Source organism: Cyanistes caeruleus, chromosome 7 (genome assembly GCF_971803275.1).
Source record: "Cyanistes caeruleus chromosome 7, bCyaCae1.hap1.1, whole genome shotgun sequence".
Lineage (NCBI taxonomy): Eukaryota > Metazoa > Chordata > Aves > Passeriformes > Paridae > Cyanistes > Cyanistes caeruleus.
Window position 1 is genome coordinate 27,837,617 of NC_141707.1, and position 18,818 is coordinate 27,856,434.

Genomic DNA, 18,818 nt, shown 5'->3' on the forward strand with positions numbered 1-18,818 from the left:
GTATAAAATGTGAGAACCTGGAAGAAGGTCCAATCTATTAAAAAAAATGCTGGCAATTTGGAAGTTGTGTCCTGTTTTGTTGGTTTCATTTGTAGAGTTATATCCCTACAAAATTTCCTTACTTTTCTATGGAAATAGGTTAATGTAACTAGGCCATCATTTATGTTTTTCCTCTACAGACGTCAAAGCCAGCTCATGTACAATGTCTTCCTGGGGAAGATAAATTGACCTGGAATTGTTTCATTGAGGAAGGAGTGACAAATGGAATATGAATAAATCTGTCATATACAGTCCATGATCAGGACATTTTCCTGCCTTTGCCTCTCCTCCCACCTTTTCTCTCTTCATCAGAGCAGAGTACTCCTTGTGAGGGCTTTATAATTGGGGAGGTTCTGAAAGAAACTAAATATCCAGTAAATCTGATGATTCTTGCTAATTTCTGTCCGACTTTCCTCCAAAGTCAACAACTTTTAAGTTCTATTCATTTTTTGTTGAATCAAAATGGGAACAAACCAGTCATTCACTCCTTCACTGAGTTAAAAGCTGAATAGACAGGAGTTACTGGCTTAACTGATTAATCATTGCAAATGTTGCAGATGACCATAGATAATCAAAGCAGCTGACCATGGACATAGTGAAAGCCCATCTAACAACCTGCAATTGATATTTATCTTGTAAATCTTAAGAAAGAGTTAATGAAAACAGCATACCCCACTGATCTAAACTCTTCATGTGAAAAACATAAGCATAAAAATTTGGGACAGAACATTTAAATGAAAAGTCAGAGGCCAAAAGATCTTGGAGTAGGTAGGTGATTATTCCTTCCCAATCCCTCGTGTAAGTGGTTACATGAAGCAGTAAGACAATTTAACTGCTAAACTGCTTGTAATTATTTACCAAGACAAACTTTTAATTTGTACCTAACAGGTCTGCCGGTCTCAGACCTGACTCTCAAGCCTTTTGATTGCATCATAAGAGGATAAGTTGATCTCTGTTTCTTAATGTTGTTGTGCTTGACTTTTATGACCAAAATAACTTCCAAAGATTAGATTCTGGTTTACATTTGAAACATACCCTCTTTTATGGACATGGCACTATGCATTTATGGATTTGGCACTAAGACAAACATTAGTTAAAATTAGTCCCCTTAACTAAGACACTCAGAATTACTTGTTAGAATTTAAAACATTTTCATCAAATATATTCAACTGCATTTTTACACTGATTTTCTCTGTTCCTGCTTACTGCCTGACTGTCCTTTTATCCTTCACAGATTTTGACTCCATTATGCAACTCCAACTGTTTTTAAAGGAAAAGCAGGCAAAGATAAGGACTGCTTCAATTTTCATGAAAACTGCAGACTGGAGAGAAAAGGGAGACCAGAGTAGCCCAGCACTAAAGGAAAGGCAATGAGAACTCAGCATTTTTAAGCTCTGTTTAGCAGCAGTCAGCTGTGCAGTAACCACGAGCTTTCCAGCCATCAGGCACATAGACCCAGAGCCCTGCAGCTTCCCCTCCCCACAGGGAGCTGCTGAGGGAGAGAGCCTCTGTATACTGGGGGTTAGGATTTAGGGGGCAGAGACATAGATCCAAAAACAAGAGTGTTTCACTGACTCTGTTGCTGGCAGAAAACTCATTTTAATGAACACAGACATGCTGAGATAGAAACACAGCCATTATTCTACTGGGGTTGATAAATGTCTATTTCTCATTGAGATGAAAAAGCTTGACCTTGTGCTTAAACTATAGATGATATAATCAAACTACACATAATGTCACCAAGAAACCACCTGGAAACAGAAGAAAACCCGATAATATTGTAAGAATTCAAAGAATGTAGCACCAGGCTCCTATCCTTAGAAAAGTATAATAACTTTCCCAATACGGGCAGGTTTCTTCATTTATGCTCATTCCCACCATCAATATTTTGTAGCAAAGCAGTCCAACAGGTGATAATTCTTGGAAATGGGAGTTCTCTGTGCTCTGTCCCCTGGCTTATTTGATATGAATTGTATTCAGCTCCATCCAGCTCATACACCAGTGCTTGCCTCAGGCACTGTCTACCGTGTGTTGCAAGTGGAAATGTCAGGATGTTTAGCATATGCTCTTCAGGGACACAGAGATCTTTCCTGGAGCACAGATGAGATTAATATTATTAATGGAGATATCTGTAGTGGAAACAGTCTTCCAAATGCTTTGAATATTGAGCATATTAAACAAAGAAAATAAAACATATTGAAACACCTTAGAAACTTGCAAGGCAAATAGTAGCTCAGGGCAACAACATTTCTTATTTCCCGAGGTTTCTTCAATGAATATGCAGATTTCTTTTGCATATTTGCTCTAAAGACAAAGGCCACATTATTATCTGAAAAGCATTTATGTATCAGTTCAAAGCTGTCTGAACAGAGTTGGGGAATTTTAGCAAAACTTCTTTACCATCTATCATTCATCTGAGCAATTCTAGACAGATTGTGCAATAATTGTTGGGGAAAAATGAAAAAGGAACATTTGTGTATTATTTTTGGACAACTGTCTGGTATTTTTTGAAAAATAGCATATTGAACACATTAACAAAGCTAAGCATGAAAAGACCTGCACTGAAGCCGTACACTGAATGTTTTTCAGCACAGGCTTATATTGTGAAATTCATTAACAGTTTATTGCTAATGTTCCGCTCTCCTAATGCAACACAAATGTCAAGGACCATGTAGGTGGGAGGCTAATAAGCAGCCTGACGAGATGTTTGACTGCTGGAAAGGAGTCTGTGTGATCTCAGCTGTCTCCACAGGTGCTGCTGGAGGACACTAATAGTCAGTTGGCTGAGGTGATATCTGTGTGTCTCTTCCAGCTGGAGCTATTGCAGTCTGTTCTGTTCTGACATGCCTTCTTGCAAGAAGATCTATTCAGCCTCCACACAGTGTGGTGAATTCTGGAGTATGGTGTGGGAATTTCCTTCCCATCAACCAATAAGCAAACTTAGAATAGTTTAAAGAAGCCAAGAATTCTGGAGTCTATAATTAGGGAAAATAAATCCCAAACATTATTGTTAGCACTGCTTAGCCATCCCTTTCCAAAGCTTGTGCTGAGGGCTTAACCTTGCTATGAGGTAGTGAGACCCATTTTTTTTGCAGAGCTTTCAACGTGCCCTGGTCAGAAGGGCTTGATATCTCCTGTAGGTGCTTAAATGAGATATTACCCTCTGTGTTTTGCCTGTTAAGTTGGACTCATGTTTATGGAAGGAAACCAGTCATGCCAAAGCTTGATGCTGCTACATTCTTAAGTAGAAAAGAACTTCATTTAGTTTAATCTCCTAATAAGGAGTCCTTTTTGTGTTACTGTTCACTTGAATGGCACTCTGTAGACAGTGTTGACTTTCATGAAACCTGGAAAATTATAATAATTTGTGAGGCTCTTGTTTCTCTTTCAAATCTGGTTGAGACTGGTCAGTGTACCCAAAAGTTCTTGATGAGAACTGGCAGATGGATGAACAGATGATTAGGCAGACAGATAGACAGCAGGAACACATAAGACTCGTTTCATTAGGAAACTGGACTGAAAACAGAAGTAGCAGTGAGTACTTGGATAATATTCATATTCTGGTCACCAATTTAAAAAATGCCATGTTTTTGAAACCATTTCAAATCTTGTAGATGACATCCTTAGTGGTTTAAACAACAAAGGAAAAAACAAAGGAACATTGCTGAGACTTTTTTCCAGCTCCGTTTTTTGGTCAGAATGCTACATTTTTATAGTTTGGACTGTATTTTAAACCTTTAAAGCCAGATTCAGCTTGGACTGCCCTGGAAATTTCAATGGAGGATTAATGTATGTCATTAAGCAAAGAAATATGGTCTAGTAGTTTTCAATAGCAACAAATGCTTGCTATGGTACTTCTCTGATCAACATATTTTTCACTTACTGTAAAGCCTTTGGGCTGCTCCTAAGAGTATGAAATATCCATGCAGGAAAGCTGACACTGAATTGTTGTGATCTGAGCTGGCTGCTAAATTCCTGCAGCAAAGGGCATTCTTGTTCCTAAACATTTTCCTTCCAAGCAGAAAACCAGCTCACCAAAAGGAAAGTCCCTTCCTCCATTTAATATCTATTTATTTACTCATATTTACTGTTTACTTAGAGGGCTATTTACTTATGGGCAAATTGATCCAAGTCAAACTCTAGTCTGATTATCAGCTGATGCATTAACAGGGAGAGGTTTGCTAGGTGCAGACAGAGAGGGCAAAAAGCAGGAATGCTCTTTTGAGTGGTTAAAATACATCATAAATCTACATGCAGGAAAAACAAGTTCCCATGAAGAAAAACATAAAGGGAAAAGCAGCTGGTTAAACCTGGAGACTTTTCTAGAGTGCTCTGAGCAGAGCAGAGAGCTCCAGACATTCACAGTCCAGTGACTCCTTTGAACTACAGTAGCTCTAGAAGGCCATGGAAAAAGTTGGGCTGGTATTTCCTATGTAAGATTATATTGGAATGCTCTAAGAAGTTGGGCCCCTCTCTCAGCTGTCAGATCTGGGTCCTAGAGCAGAGATGATACCCTGTGCCATCCTTCCTTCAAGGGTGCTGCTCCAAGCAGCAGCAGCAGCCACTGAGTGCCCTGCTGGCTCAAAGCAGGGCACTTTCCCAACACACAAAGTGAAACACCAAGTGGTTCACATATGAGGTGGGATTTGCAAGAGCTCTCTCTGCTAAACTGCTTCTGCTTCCTTTGAAATCCGTGTCTTCACACATTCCACCTGCTCAGTTGGGCCAATAGTGAAAGTTTTGAAAATGCCATTTTATGAGTATGAGAAACATGATGGAATCAAGCCAGAAGCATAATATATATGTATTATATAGCCTCTGTCCACCTTCACTGCTCTCTACCATCTACCATAGTATTATACTATACATAATATAGCCTCTGTCCACCTTCTCTGCTTTCCAACTTCCCAGGTTAATTCACCAGTTGATGCTGCCTAACAGGTTGAAAAGGTCTGCCTTCTCAAGCAGTCATGAGACAGCCTGCAAATTTCTCAAAGCACTTTCAAAACTATTTACCACTGCCTCCAGAAAAGTATGCTTTGGAACAGTCTCATAAGGTCTTGTTATCCCACTGAAATACCTATTAGTATAAAGAGAATGAAAGGAAAAAAAAAATAAAAGAAAGAAAGAAAAATGAATCAGCCAACAGCAGTAGCACAGCCCTGGAAAATATGAAGTCATAAGTAGAGTTCAGCCAGAGCAGACTCCCATTAAATTTTGTTTAAGAGCCAAGTTCCACCCTGAGATATGTGTGAGCTGTGGTTTATTTCAGGGGGAGCTGAGCAGTACTTCATGCCATGGCAAGGCTTGGACACAAGTATGCATCTGTTACAAGAGAGGAGAAAAGCCCACTTCCTTTTTGCATTTGTTTTGGTTCTGTCTGTATAGATGAAATAGAAAACTTAAAGAAGTTGATAAAATAGGCCACAGGCCCCAGCTTTACAGGCCCTCTCTGTCAAATTTAATTCGTTCTTCCACAAGACCTGAATATCTGTCTTTCTAAATCCACAAGGCTCCTTTCAGGAGATGTGGGAGTCTTTCCTGGTTCCCCTGCTACACCCACGAGTGTTAAACACACAGCCAGGAACTAAGGATTGTTGTTCTAGCTTCTTAGCTCTTGAGAGTCCCTTTAGCAGACAGCCAGCAAGAAGTGCTCCCTAGGAGATGCACATGCTTTTTAAAGAAGGGTCACACACAGCAGTCTGGCTTTAACTCTCAAGACCTTACACTGGATATTTTTTCCTGGGAAGTAGGAGGTTCGCTTAATGAGGAGGGAAGAAGGGATGGCAGAGATGTTCCCTACCCTGGCTGCATTCCAAAACAGGGGTTAGGTTTACCAGCACCTTTGTGCTGTGCTGGGATGCACAGCTGGCTTCAGACAAAAACCTTTAACATTGCTGGGGTGGGCAGCTGCTGCACAGACGGAGGGGACAAAATGATAAAGTCATGGTCACACACTCCTTGAGGCACTGGAGTTACCTGGGAGAACTGGACAGAGGAGTTCCCTGCTCCCTGCAACCAGCTGTGCATTCAGTAATGCTGAGATTCAGGTGAGATTCAAAGGTTGAATTCTTTCACCTACCAGTTAAAAGACCTCGCTCAAGAAGAGCGGCAAGCAAGGCTCAGTCCCACCAAGCGCCGAGTCTGGATGTAAGCAGGAGATTAAAGTGTTTCATATGAGAAACTCTGGTAAATGCAAAAGCTTTTATACCCCAAGGCAACCATTTAAACACTGAATTACTAATTCTGGCTCAAAACTTTCCCATTCCTCAGATCCCTTGATGGCTGGCCTGTGCTTTAACTCTCCATTAAGCATCTGCTTCTGGCTCTAGTGGGTAAGGCAGCCCATCAGCTCCATGCTCACTGCAGCAATTCCATGGGCAGACGAAGAAAAAGCTTTAAAGTCCTGGTTAGTCAAGAAAACCCAGCACCATCAGCATCAAACCCACACTGGCCATCACTTGTCATGGATTCTGTAGCAGATGGGAAGAGGTGGCATTGTCCCTGGGAAAGGAAGTCTCTTGTCCTTAATGCTGGTGTGACCTAACAGCTGGTGAGGGCTAAGGGAACACACAGGCAGCTCTGGTAATGCTGCTACATCACTTCATAGGGCAGTGGCACTGAAACAAAGGACAGAGAAAATCGGTACCAAATCCCATTAGCTAGAAGCTGGATTGGAAATATCCCTGCAAAGTTTGGAACAGAAAAGACAGATGTGTGTGGCCCTGGGAGTCTGGAGAGACATATGACCCTTGGCCACAGCTGACTTCCCATGGCTTTGTGTCTGTTAAGGGATGGAGTTTGCATTTCTTGCTATGTCTCCTCACACCAAGGATATTTTCAGTGGAGGGGGGAGTGGGAGGAAATTATCCTCTAAAGGATATGAATGCTCATGCCCACAGACAGCAGGCTGGTACCATAAAGTGCCAAGTAGTGGAAAACAAAATCAATTGCAAAGCTGAACACCCACATTTATCTGCATTTCCCTGGCGAACTTCCCTCAGCCACCCACAAGTCCTGGACCTTGCTCTGTGCTGCAGGCAGCAGGGCATGACTGGGGTGGGCTGATCCCCAGCTTCTTCTCAGGTGTGAGCTGTGAAGGAAATCACTTGGGTGGAAAATTACATGTGCTATCTGTTACAGTTTCCAAGTCTCTTTTTCTCATTCAATGAGGAAAATATATCCCTTTCTTCTGGAATAAATCATAGACACAATCTTCAATTACAGAATATGTGCTTTTCCCCCTCCCACATCTCCCCCAGTGACTGCTGCAGTTTCATATCCGACAAAAACAGCCATCCAGACCTCCAAAGGGAGAAGCTCCCTCTGGCCATCTTCATCAACTGCCAGGTCTGCAAGGCCCTGGGGCTGCACCACGATTGAGAAGGGTGAAAATTCACCCAAAGATTTGGTACTCAGGTCACTTAAAAACAGCACACTGGGAGCAGCAGCATGGAAGTTACACTCCTGTCTTCTCTGCTACTGGGTTCTGGAGAAAACAGTACACAGGATATGCTTCCTGTCTGGAGAAGGCTTGTAGCAGCCTGGGAAAGAAAGTATGACCTTTTCCTTACAGGAAATGCAATTCATGGAGAGGAATAGGGAGGAAAGTCCAGGCTGCATTTTTTTTCTGAAAAACAGTGTCACGCAGCTTTACCTCATCTCGCTTTCTCCCCTGTGCTTAAAGCTGATCTTTATTTATTTAGCATTGCCACATTTTAAAGAGTTTCATACCTCTGTGTCAACCCATTGTTGCTCCAGTCAGTTATGAACCTTCTGACACAAGTCAGAGGCTGTTGAGATGAAAGGTTTCATTCATTGCAAGCAAAGGAAGCCAGACGAGGTACCTCGAGAGCAGAAGGGCTCAGCTCATGCTCTGTTTCCAGCTCACAAATGGTTATGTCCCCAGGATGCAGAGATTAAGCATCTCACACAGAACGTGGGAGGAGGAAGAAGAGCTTTTGTCTGAGATTCACAGATTTTAATGGATTCCAGAAAGGGAAATTTTTTACCCAGGAGCAACAGCAAAGTTCAGAGAAATGTAAAAGCATTTATCTCCCCAGTTATGTTCCTGCCTGCCAAAAGCAGGAGGGGTGATTTACTCCTCCTTGGTACAAAGAGTCCCTTATGGATCATTAATCCACAGGGGGAATGAGCTCAGGAGCCACAGACATCTCTTCTTAATGTGCAAGAACCTGGAATCAGCAGGAAGTTTTCTTTGGGGCCATACAGGATCAGTTTATTTGCTCCCCACTACCCCCAGTCTTCAATAGTGTTTCCTACAAGAGTTCTAGTTCCCATTGATAAATCATTTTGCCTTCATTAAAATCTCTGGTGATAGTAGACGAGGCTGCTGTGAGCTAAACCAAGGCATTTGAAGCAGAGTAATATTAAAAACTTAAGGTCTGAAATCAGCAAATTCTGATACAAAGTCCAATAAAATCAATATGAGCAATCTCAAATTCCAGGGTACAAGTATCTCAACAACACTGATTTCCGTACTGCAATGGCAGCTTGCAATAAGTAAGGCATTTCCCAAGAAACTCTGCAGAAACAGGAAGGGCACAGAAACAGGACTATTTGTTTACAGGCTAGGACCTCAGGTGATCTCAGGTGATGAATTTTTCTATTTACAGCTAGGTCTGTACAGAAAACATGCACCAAACATATGGTAGGAAAGGGGTTAGATTAACAAGTTAGATCACTTGTTAATATTTTCTCATTTCTTTAGAAGTAACAAAAAGAAAAATACTTTCATTTTGTCTCACTTTGACTCTGTGAAAGCACCTGAAAATATTTCTATAATGTCTCAGTTGCTAAGTGAGAAACATTATAGACTGTGTCTCTATATATTCACAATATGCAGATATTTACAACATGCCACTGTTCTATGGTGGATGGCATTTTATGTTCTTTACCTCGGCAAAAAAGAAGTGCAGCAGGGAATTACATTTCTGTATTCAAATTTCCCAAGAAGCACTCCTTGCTTAGATTTGCCAGGTTCCACATAAGTCTGGTAAATACACATCCTTGTTACTGTAAATTACTTACAAGAGCAGAAATGTGGCTGAAAGGGAAAACCCAAAGCTGGCTAGTGTCCTTGGATTTTATCCTCTCGTGTGTGTCTACATGTGCACACAGCATCCTTTATTTTGGCTCTTTGTCACACAGTTAGGCTTTGACAAATTGAAAAGTATTAAGATTAGAACAATCATGTTTACATGTATTACCACCTGCTACTTCATTTCTTCCATGGTGCTTAAATGTTTAGGCATGTGGCTTTGAAACACAGTACCTTTAATGCACTTAAAAACCCTGCTGGATTTCCAACTCTCTTTGATCTCCACAGTCTAGAGACTATCTCAGAGAATAAAAATAAATGTGTTTAGGGGAAAAAATATTTTCAAGGAGAAACCCCTAAAGTTCTTCCAGCTTGATATGCATTACCAGTTGATGTCATACCTAAGGTTGTTTTTTGCATTTTATCTTCATGTTTCAGGAGGCTGAAATCTCTATCCAGAATCAGCAACTTGATGAGGTAACTTGGGAAGACAGATGTGGTCAGCAACACATGGGCACCAAATAATTATTGGGTGATTCTTGCTTAAAAAAGAGATGGAGGGAGAAACCATTCTGTCCTGAGAAATTTACAGACTAAACAAAGTAAAAAAGGATTCACTTTTGCAAGTGAAGAAGAAGACTGTATTTTGTCAAGAGGAAATGGGAAGGATGTGAGTGGAAATCTTGCTATTAATCATGAGTAGGAAGGAAACATTAATTGGAGAACTGGAAACAGAAGAAAGATTCAGATAACCAAGAGTATGAAAAAACAAGCTTCTTTTGGGTGCTGTACAACACCATCTTTTCCATCTCTCACTATGCCAAGTCACCATGTGTCACTACCCTTGTGGTAATGGCTTGGATTTGTAGTAATTTCATACTGTCTCCTGTGCAGCAAGTACAAATCAGATCTGGGTTCATGGGTCAGGGTGTGGGGTGGTTTACTTGGGAAAAGTTGTTTCGAAGAACCAGATCCATTCAGTTATAGAAAAGGTAAGACAGAAGGGTATTTTTCATGGGTCCATGTTCATGAGCTGTAGGTGTGACGACTAGACAGCTCTTAGTGGGAGAAGGTAAAGTGCCAAAGGCAATCAACAAGTTTTCAAAAGAATTAATTTCTTCACATTAGGCAGACAAGACACATTAGTCTTCATGAGAATGACATACCAAGCACCCTTTGAATCATATAATCATGGGTTGGGTTGGGTTGGGTTGGGTTGGGTTGGGTTGGGTTGGAAGGGACCTTAAAGACCATCTTTTCCCAACCAAATCCCCACAGTCAGTGACATCTTCAACTAGATGATGTTGCTCAAAGTCCCAGCCAACCTGGCCATCCTCTCCCTGGTGGTGTTCTTCTTGGCTTTGGTGATGTTAGCAGAAGTTGTTCACTCCACTCTTCATGGCTGGAGCAGGATAGGTTGGGTAACAGGAAAAGTGAGAGAGTTTTCAAAGAACACCGACTGCTTTTGCAAAAGAGTGAAAAAAACGTTTTTTCCCAAAGCAAAGGGGAAGCTGAAACTTGGTTCACAACTGCAGATTTGTTTCCTGGTGTACTCAAAATTTTATGCAGGGTTTTCTGTAGAGAGAGATACAGCCTAACTGTGTGTATAGCTCCTCTTTCCACCAAGGGCTTAATTGCCATTACTAACTAGTAGCAGAGCTACTTTAAACTAAAAAAAAACAAACCAGTCCCAATGAGTTCAGTGTGGGGAAAACTGCATTTTTATGCAATAGAGTCCAAAAATCTAAGGCCATTGAGGTAATTATGGAAATTCAAGAGAGAGAGAATAATCATCTCTCCCAGTTGTGCGATTCAGAATGTAAAAAGCACGTCCCAGTTGTAAATAAAAATTGCTATGTGATGACAGGAAAGATCTGGAGAGGGGAGGTGCTGTTTCATATCAGGCTGTGAAGATGAGAGAGCAAAGAGAAATCAATAGAGAAGAGAGAGAGTAGAAGAGAGGGCAGCTCCCAAAGGAAGCAAAGCCTCAGCCCAGATGGGAAAGATCTATGTCTTCCCATCCTGTTCTTTTCTTCCTTCCCACTGGCAGCACTGTGGAAGGTCCTTGAGAGAAGGTGGAAAATAGCATTTAACAGCTGGGACCTCTGTGTCTCTTGTCTGTTCAGATTTGACCATTTATTTTGGGCAAAGAAAGGGACAGACAGGTAGGTGCAGAAGGTGCCATCTGAACTAGACAACATGAGAGAGCAGGTGTGAGAGATGCCACACATGCACCAAGGATTTAATTTCCTGCTTGCTTTGTTGGATGGGACTGGGACTGTGCTTGTTACACTTGCATGAATCATTGAGAGTTAGAAGAGCAACCTCAGCTAGCTCATGAGTACTGGTTATGAAGTTTCAGGAAATAAAAGACTAGACTGTTTCACAATAAATTGGTAAACTTCTAGCCCTAATACATGCTAAGAAAATCTTGAAAGCAACAATATATTCTAGAAGGTAGAAATAAAACATAAAAATCCAGCATGTCATTGAAAATGTACACAAGTTTCCTGAATTCTTGGATGACTACAAGTTAACTCTTCACAATCTATTAGAAATATATTTTCCCTCTACTCCTTTGTACATGTAACTCTATAATCTCTTGTGTTTAAGTGATTTGTGGTCTATTTGTCTCACCTAAGGATTATTTGGTTCATCTAGCGTCACCATGAATACCTGCTTTTTCATCCCTTCTTAAGTGACTGAAACTTTCGAAACATCCAATTAGCAGACAAGAAGCATCTTGCTTTTGTCTTAGTAAGAACACTTTTCAAAGAAAATGAGATGAACAACAGAGAAGTTTGCCTACCAAAAAAAAAGGTTGACTGAAATAACAGTTCTGAAAAAAATCTCTTCCAGTATAATTAAATCTTCTCAACTGTTTGAGGGGGACACAAAATTATGTAATATGATGGAATTGATTATTGAATAAGTATTTTGTTTCCAAAGGAGGGTAGGTTTTTTAAAGAATAACTTTAATTTCAGGATGAATATACTAATATGATCAGTGTTTCTAGAAAACTCCTAAAAATACAACTACCAAATTCCCCCAAGCACAGATGAGCTAGAAGAGAAATATAAACCTGAACAAATAAGGCCATATAAGTAGCTGAAAGGGTGGTGGGTATAAATACATATGTCTTTGTATACATAGGCATACAGATATAGGGTATATTGTATATACATACACTCTGGGTGTTTATATATGTGGGTATAGCTAGAATTCAAACCCTTTTTCTATGTTTGGTGTTACTGAGGGAGTCTCTGCTTGCAGCTCCTACATAAGTAAGTAAGGATTTGATGTCTGATTCTGCATGGCTGTGACCTTGTCATACATGTCCTGTATGTTGTGGACTGCCTCATAAAACTAGATATTTTAAAAATGTAGTCCCCAGTAAAATAGGCATTTATCACTCACAGTAACAAAGAACTGTCTCAGGGTGTGTTCAAAAGCCCCCCTGCAACTTACTGATAAAAAGCTTAACTCTGTTTCAGGGCTTATCTGGAGAAAAAAGAGGTAGAGACCCTCATGAAATAACTGAATTTTTTTCCCTCTTAAGACGAAAAAGAGAGGAAGAGGAAAAGAAAGAAAAATGGCTTTAAAACTCCAATGCAGCAGAACAAGTTTAACCCATTGAGATTTTAAGTGAAGTTTTCTGCTTCATCAGGAAGAACCCTGTGGTGAAACATATGTCAGAAGAGAAGAAGATATGAGAAACTGTCCTCCTTTGCATATGAGATGATTAATTAAGAGGAAAATCACTTAGCCAGCTGTCTCATTGGTGAAACTACACGTGCAAGGTACATCTGCAATAAGGGAGCAGTATAGCACAGGCAGTGCATTTGATTTCCATGCTAACATAGCAGAGATAGGAATCTGGTGTGAATTAGATTGTGCTGACTCTTCAAGAAACACAGGAGTCCAGATTTTATTTCAGCCTCAGATTATGAGCTGCATGTCTGTTGTGACAGCATTGCAGTGTTGGTACTTGATGCAGTTATCAGTTACAAATAAATTATCCAGAGAAGGGAGGCCTTTCCTCCACTCGTGTTCATAAATTGCTGACAGACAAAGCCTGATTTCTCCAAGTGACACTTTTCTCCATTCTCCAAGTAGTTTTTCAGAATGCTTAGCAGCTGGTGAATTTTTCATCTACTCATTACTGGGGCAATGCTGTCAAATTCATCTGACTTAGAAAAATAAGTAAGTAAAACACAACAGTCTGCTGCCCAAATACCTGCCCTCCTAAGGTGTTCCTATATTCTTCTCACTGTGGCACCTGGTTTTTTTTCATGCATTTTCTATCACAACTTGTATGTGAAGCAAAAAATTGTAAACAAAATTCCTACCTATGCCAAATGCTATTTTCAAACGTTTTCTGATCTTTCTGTGGGAAACAAGCAGGCCACTTACTAAATAACTTCTGAGCTATGTTTTTTCCTGAGCATGCATTACAGAATTAGGGAGTGGGAAGCAAAGAGCTGTTGCCCCAGTGAATCTACTGGAATCAAACCAACTCCTACCTCCCAGCTTTGCCCAGCTAGAAGCTGCCTCACCAGCAGTGTCTGGTGGAGAGCAGCCATTTCTCTTCCACCTGTAATCTCTCCTCTTTACCAGCCTTTTGAAGAAGAGGTGACTGTACAGCACCTAGCACAATCAGATCCCTCTGTTGGCTTGAATTTCTCTACACTATAGGAATACTAATCCCTCCCCAACAATAGAGACAGGCACTGCACAGAGCACGCACACAAACAGACTTTCATTAGTGAATGCAGTCCTGAAAGCCTGTTTTACAAAAGACTTTGCTGATTGGACTCAGTCATTTGAACAGCGATGGATACACGGTATATTACACAAGAGCCTAGAAAGAAAGGTGCAGCAGTATCAGCAATGAGATGCAGACACTGCATAATTCTGTAATATTAAAAGGCTTAAGCACACAACTAGCCATAACCTGAATGTCTAACATCTACTGTGTATTTTTTTTTTTTTTAAATGATTCCCAGAAATGCTGAAAATTGTGTATTTTGAAACAGCAGCCTCCTATTTGGGTCGATAGCCTCCCTGTTCTCTCCAGCTCAGCGGTTTGCCAACATTTCTGCTGTTAATTACTGAAATTTCAGGTGCATTCTGAGCCTTTCAATTCCCAGACTTTCACATAAATATGTCAGACAATGAGGGTGTCAGGAGAGCCCTGGGGTACAAAGCCAAATTTTTCAATTCATATGCACAGTGGTGGGAAACAAACGTACAAGGGGAGACATTTAATTTACATAAATGCTTTTAGGATATGTTTTGAGATTTCTTTGCTAAAAAGGAGAGCTTATTATAATCTATAGGTTTCCTTGTGCATAAATGCTGACAGGTTTACCAGTGAAGACCAGATTTTCATAATCAATAGCCTCTGTTTTTGTTTATCACTTGCTGTCACAGGCAAGCACTTCTGTTGATTAAGGGCATTGAAATCACATATATTGCCAAGGTGTGAATAACACTATTAAAAACCTAAAGAGTTCATTCCAGGGTTTTCACAGGCCTTGTGTGAAAGGCAAGCAGTATTGCTCCAGGAACACACAAAAGAACCAGTTTGCAGTCCCAAAATATATCTCATTATGAGTTAAAGATGTGGCAAGGCTGTTCTCAGAACCACAGTCCCTGTTTACAGCCAGAAGTCCCTCTGAAGCCACCTTTGCAAGGTTTCAGCCTCTCTGAGGGGACAGCCCACACTTAAGTGACTTGTTTTGCCAGAAGCTCTATCACTGGGGCAGGTGGAGAAGCTTGGGCTGATGCAGCCAAGACCTCCTGCTTGTAAAACAGAGGCAGCAGCAGACTGTGCTCCCCTGAGCAGGGTAGTGCCTGAGTTACTGCTGGAGGACAGCTGGCAATGCAGAGGGAGCGCATACAGCCCAAGAAGGCTGGCTTTGCTTCACCCTCTTCCTCCCCCTCTTCCTCCCTCTGCAGCTGGGGTATGGCCTGAGGACCAGCCTTGCTTCTTGGTTTCCTCTTGGGCCAGTTCTTCTGTGCTGCACACATCCCACTGCTGCTTCCCTATCCCCCCAGGAAGAGGGGGGGGATATCTGTTGATGGATGAGGAGGAAGACTAGCTTCCGCAAACTGCTCTCCTTAACCACTAACTTTTTTGCCAGCTGGCATTTGGAATATAAGAGACCCCAGATAAACATTGCCAGGCTGCTGGGTGCAGAAGAAATCCTGTAATTGGTGAACACATTTGACCCATAAAGATGGCTTTGCATGGATCACCGCCCCCCCAGGTTGAACCTTTGACTTGGTGACGTTTATAGTCCTAATCCTCCACCTCATTTAAGCTGCCCCACTGCCTCAAAATAGGGTCACTGCAGTCTAAAAGGAAGAGGGCAAAAGCTGCTAGCTGAATTGAGATTGCCAAACCTGGGGAGTTCCTCAGGTTTCACAGCAGTCAGGCAGCTACAGCTTGTACATCTGAGCAGGAAGCAAATGCATCACAGTTACTGTCTCCCTCACCTCTGCTATGTGTACAGAGAGCCCACTCAGATTCCTGGTGGATATCTGAGCTGGGCATGGGAAGTGCCCAAGGTGAGACAGTGGGACATCCCCACATAGAAGCAGAATACATTTACAGCTTTCACAGAGTTGAATATTTGAAATCTGAAACAGTACATGCTCCCCCCTGGGTTGACAGGATCATACTGCATTTATAGAATGAATAAAAATTCCTTATCAGACGTGGGTGAATACAAGGAGATAAGCAAAGTACATGAGCAATTAGGAAACTTTAACACTGTTCAGTTTACATCAGTTGGCAGCTGCTCTCTGGTCTCACCTGCAGGTATTCAGCAAAGAATTAATATGTTCAGTATAGTCAAAAGTTTTTGATGATTATTTTATGCATTTTCATACCCATCTCAAAGATTTTCACTGTGGCACTGAAGCAAATTTGTTTTCACAATTATTCTGCCTCTCTGGCAAACATCTGCTGTCCATGCTGCGCAGTGCCTATCAATACACTGAACTTTCAATTGTTTCTTGTCTTGTTTCTTGCAAAAATAGCAGGAATTTTACTAGGAAATAAGACCCTTTTCCCAAAGACCTTCCCTCAAAACCTCAACCGTTATCAATGCACCAAACTTGCATTATACAGAAATAAGGTATTATTAGATTTCCCTCTAACTTTTGTTCCAAATCTATAAATTTGATCCATCTATTAAAAAACAAAACAAAATGGAACCAAAAAAATCCCCAAAGACAATATATTGTGACTATTTTGCATCCAGAATTCTTCTAGCTGGATTGCAAGCACTTTATTTTCATGGAGAGAATCATATGATCTTAAAATAGTTCAAACTGAGAATTCCTGTCCACATTTTGGAAAAAAAGCTAAGAGAACCTGATGCATCTGTTGTTTTTCATTATGAGCAGACAAAAGGTCCTATGGGGCACTAACTCCTCATCCAGCTCCCATCTAGGGCCTTCTGTGGGGTCTGACAACCTGGGTCTGCCAGAGAAGATGTTTGTATTGTATTCAGGTCTGTAGAGCTGGTCCTGGATGTGTCACTTGGCCAAATCTGTCACTAAGTATACAAGACTGGGTCTGGACCCTTGCTGATATTCCACAATACACAAGAAGAACCTCAGTGAGTTATGACCACCCTCCTGGACATGCTTGGAGAGCACCAATAACAGTAATTTACACAAGCTTTGCCAAACCCAAGCTCTCAGAATGCTGAATTAGCCTGCCTGTATCTTTCCTGGCTATAGCAGAAAACAAGCTGCAATAGAAAACAAGCTATAATATTCTAAACTGCAGAAGGAAGTAGAATAATAAAAGTAACATTTAATCTTTCCTGTTGGTTAGAACCTGCAAAAGGGACTAATGGGTAACTAGAAATTGCTGGTTGGGATTCCAGAGATTCTGCTTGCTGTGTCTTTTCTGCTAGATCAGCCTGCCTCATTCAAAGCCTGGGAAACATTGTCAGTGTCTACAACCATAGAGAACAAATATCCTTACAGCAGTATCTGGATCAAACCCTGAATTGCAGGCTGCTCCCAGCAGTGCTGTCTGTGCTTTCTGCCTTCATTGCTGATACTGTGGTATGATAAACAATTCTGCTATTGGCAGCTTATTTATTAAAAATAAAACAAACACGCTTTCTTGAATTAAAATAAGAAAGATCACACTAAAGCCGTAAGAAAAAAAAATAAAAAATATATTGCAGCAACAAAAACTCAAGAGTTCTTCACAGCTTATCAAAGCATAATCCACCTCCTGTACTTTACCTTTCTTTTTAAAACTGTCCCAAAATGAACACTGTCATACTGCAGCTGAGCCTCTGTGCTCACTTGACTGTTTGGGCCAAATTCTCTCTTTTAAAATTTACTCAAATATGCAGAGTTATGCAAACAGAGGACTTGCCCTCCTGTACCCTCTCTTGCTGAAAAACCAATTTGCTTGTGCTTAAGCCCATGTTTCTAAATTTCCAGGAGCAGAAACACATTGTGGCTTTAAATATAGACTGTCAGTTTGTGGCTTGAGTCTCATGTTACACACAGACAGCTTGAGACTCTAAACGCAAGTTGGGCAGCACCATTACTATCTTAAAAAAGCGTCAGTACGCTTTCAAAATACTCTATAACTTCATTCCTGAAGGCGGGGGGAGGGAAAAACATTCAAATGAAACTTTTCTAAGCTGGGGTTTAGGCGGAAACATTACTAACTTTGCTTGGTCCTATTCAGGAGCCAGAGTTTCCAGAGCCCGTTTCAGTTCTTCCCTCACACACGCGCACACACAAACACAAAGAATTAAGAAAGAAAACAGCTTCTTCACAACTTTTTTCCTTCAGGATTAGTCTCAGACATTCCTTTTTTTTTTTTCTTCCCCCCATATGAAATGCATTAGACAATCTTTTCCTTAAGCAGCGGACTGATAAATCCACTCTCATTGTAAGGGGGGAGGGGGGGTGAGGGTACTCACGTGGTTGAGATGTCGCATTGTTTTGGGAACTCATAATTTACGCCTTTGAAAAATGCCTTATTTGTGTTGACAGTCTCTCTTCCCTGCTCAGAACTGACGGCGGGATTGAACAGAACAGCTGGAAGAACCCAGGAAAATGCTCCTCTTGTTCGGGCTCTCCTTGCCTGGCTCCTGACCCCTTTACAACTGGAAAAGGAAACAGCACATGTGTCATTCTCTTTTGCCTGTGTAGCTCACATGAGCGGGGAGGGGCACCCATTTGCAGATAGCAGTAACTGTATTCAAGTTTTGCAAGTTGGATGTATTCCACCCCTTTGCTTTTATTAGCCAGCAACCGGTGGAAAGAAAATGCTCTTTTCATTCTTAGCCAAATCTAGACGCACCTATTAAATCCACTTCCCAAACCCCTATCCACTGCTGTTGATGCTATTTCTGTAAAGTGCAAAACTTGCTGCTGACTCCCTTTCCTAAAATGTCAACCATTAGTGGGTAGGATTGAAAGTAAGACTCAGTTTTTGCTGTGCATCATCCCCCTTAACCCTCACAGTCTGACCCATTCACCTTTAACAGGTGAAAATTGAGGATGGCATTTACTGGGTCAAAGTAGTTATGTCAGCATATACCATGAATCTACACTGTGCTCAAAACAAGGAGGAACCTGTGGCTACAGCACAGGCTGAGGCACAAGTAACTCCAGTCATGGCTCTGACACAGGCTTCCTATGGCACCTTTGACAAAGCATTTAATC

General features: G+C 41.2%; 1 protein-coding gene and 1 long non-coding RNA gene across 2 annotated transcripts in view; both read right to left on the reverse strand.

Annotated features, from left to right (window-relative positions):
* Positions 1-18,349, reverse strand: part of GYPC (glycophorin C (Gerbich blood group)) — a 33,942-nt gene extending 15,593 nt beyond the window's left edge. The window contains exon 1 of the mRNA XM_023931218.2: positions 18,071-18,349. Coding sequence (XP_023786986.1) covers positions 18,071-18,104 — 34 coding nt within the window. The 5' untranslated portion in view covers positions 18,105-18,349. The remainder of the gene's footprint in view (positions 1-18,070) is intronic.
* On the reverse strand, positions 1,226-2,612 carry LOC111932213 (uncharacterized). The gene is made up of 3 exons (XR_002866001.2): positions 2,440-2,612; positions 2,245-2,343; positions 1,226-2,129 (listed from the first exon to the last, which is right to left on the reverse strand). It is a non-coding gene; the product is annotated as an uncharacterized LOC111932213 (long non-coding RNA).
* Positions 18,350-18,818: the final 469 nt, after the last annotated feature.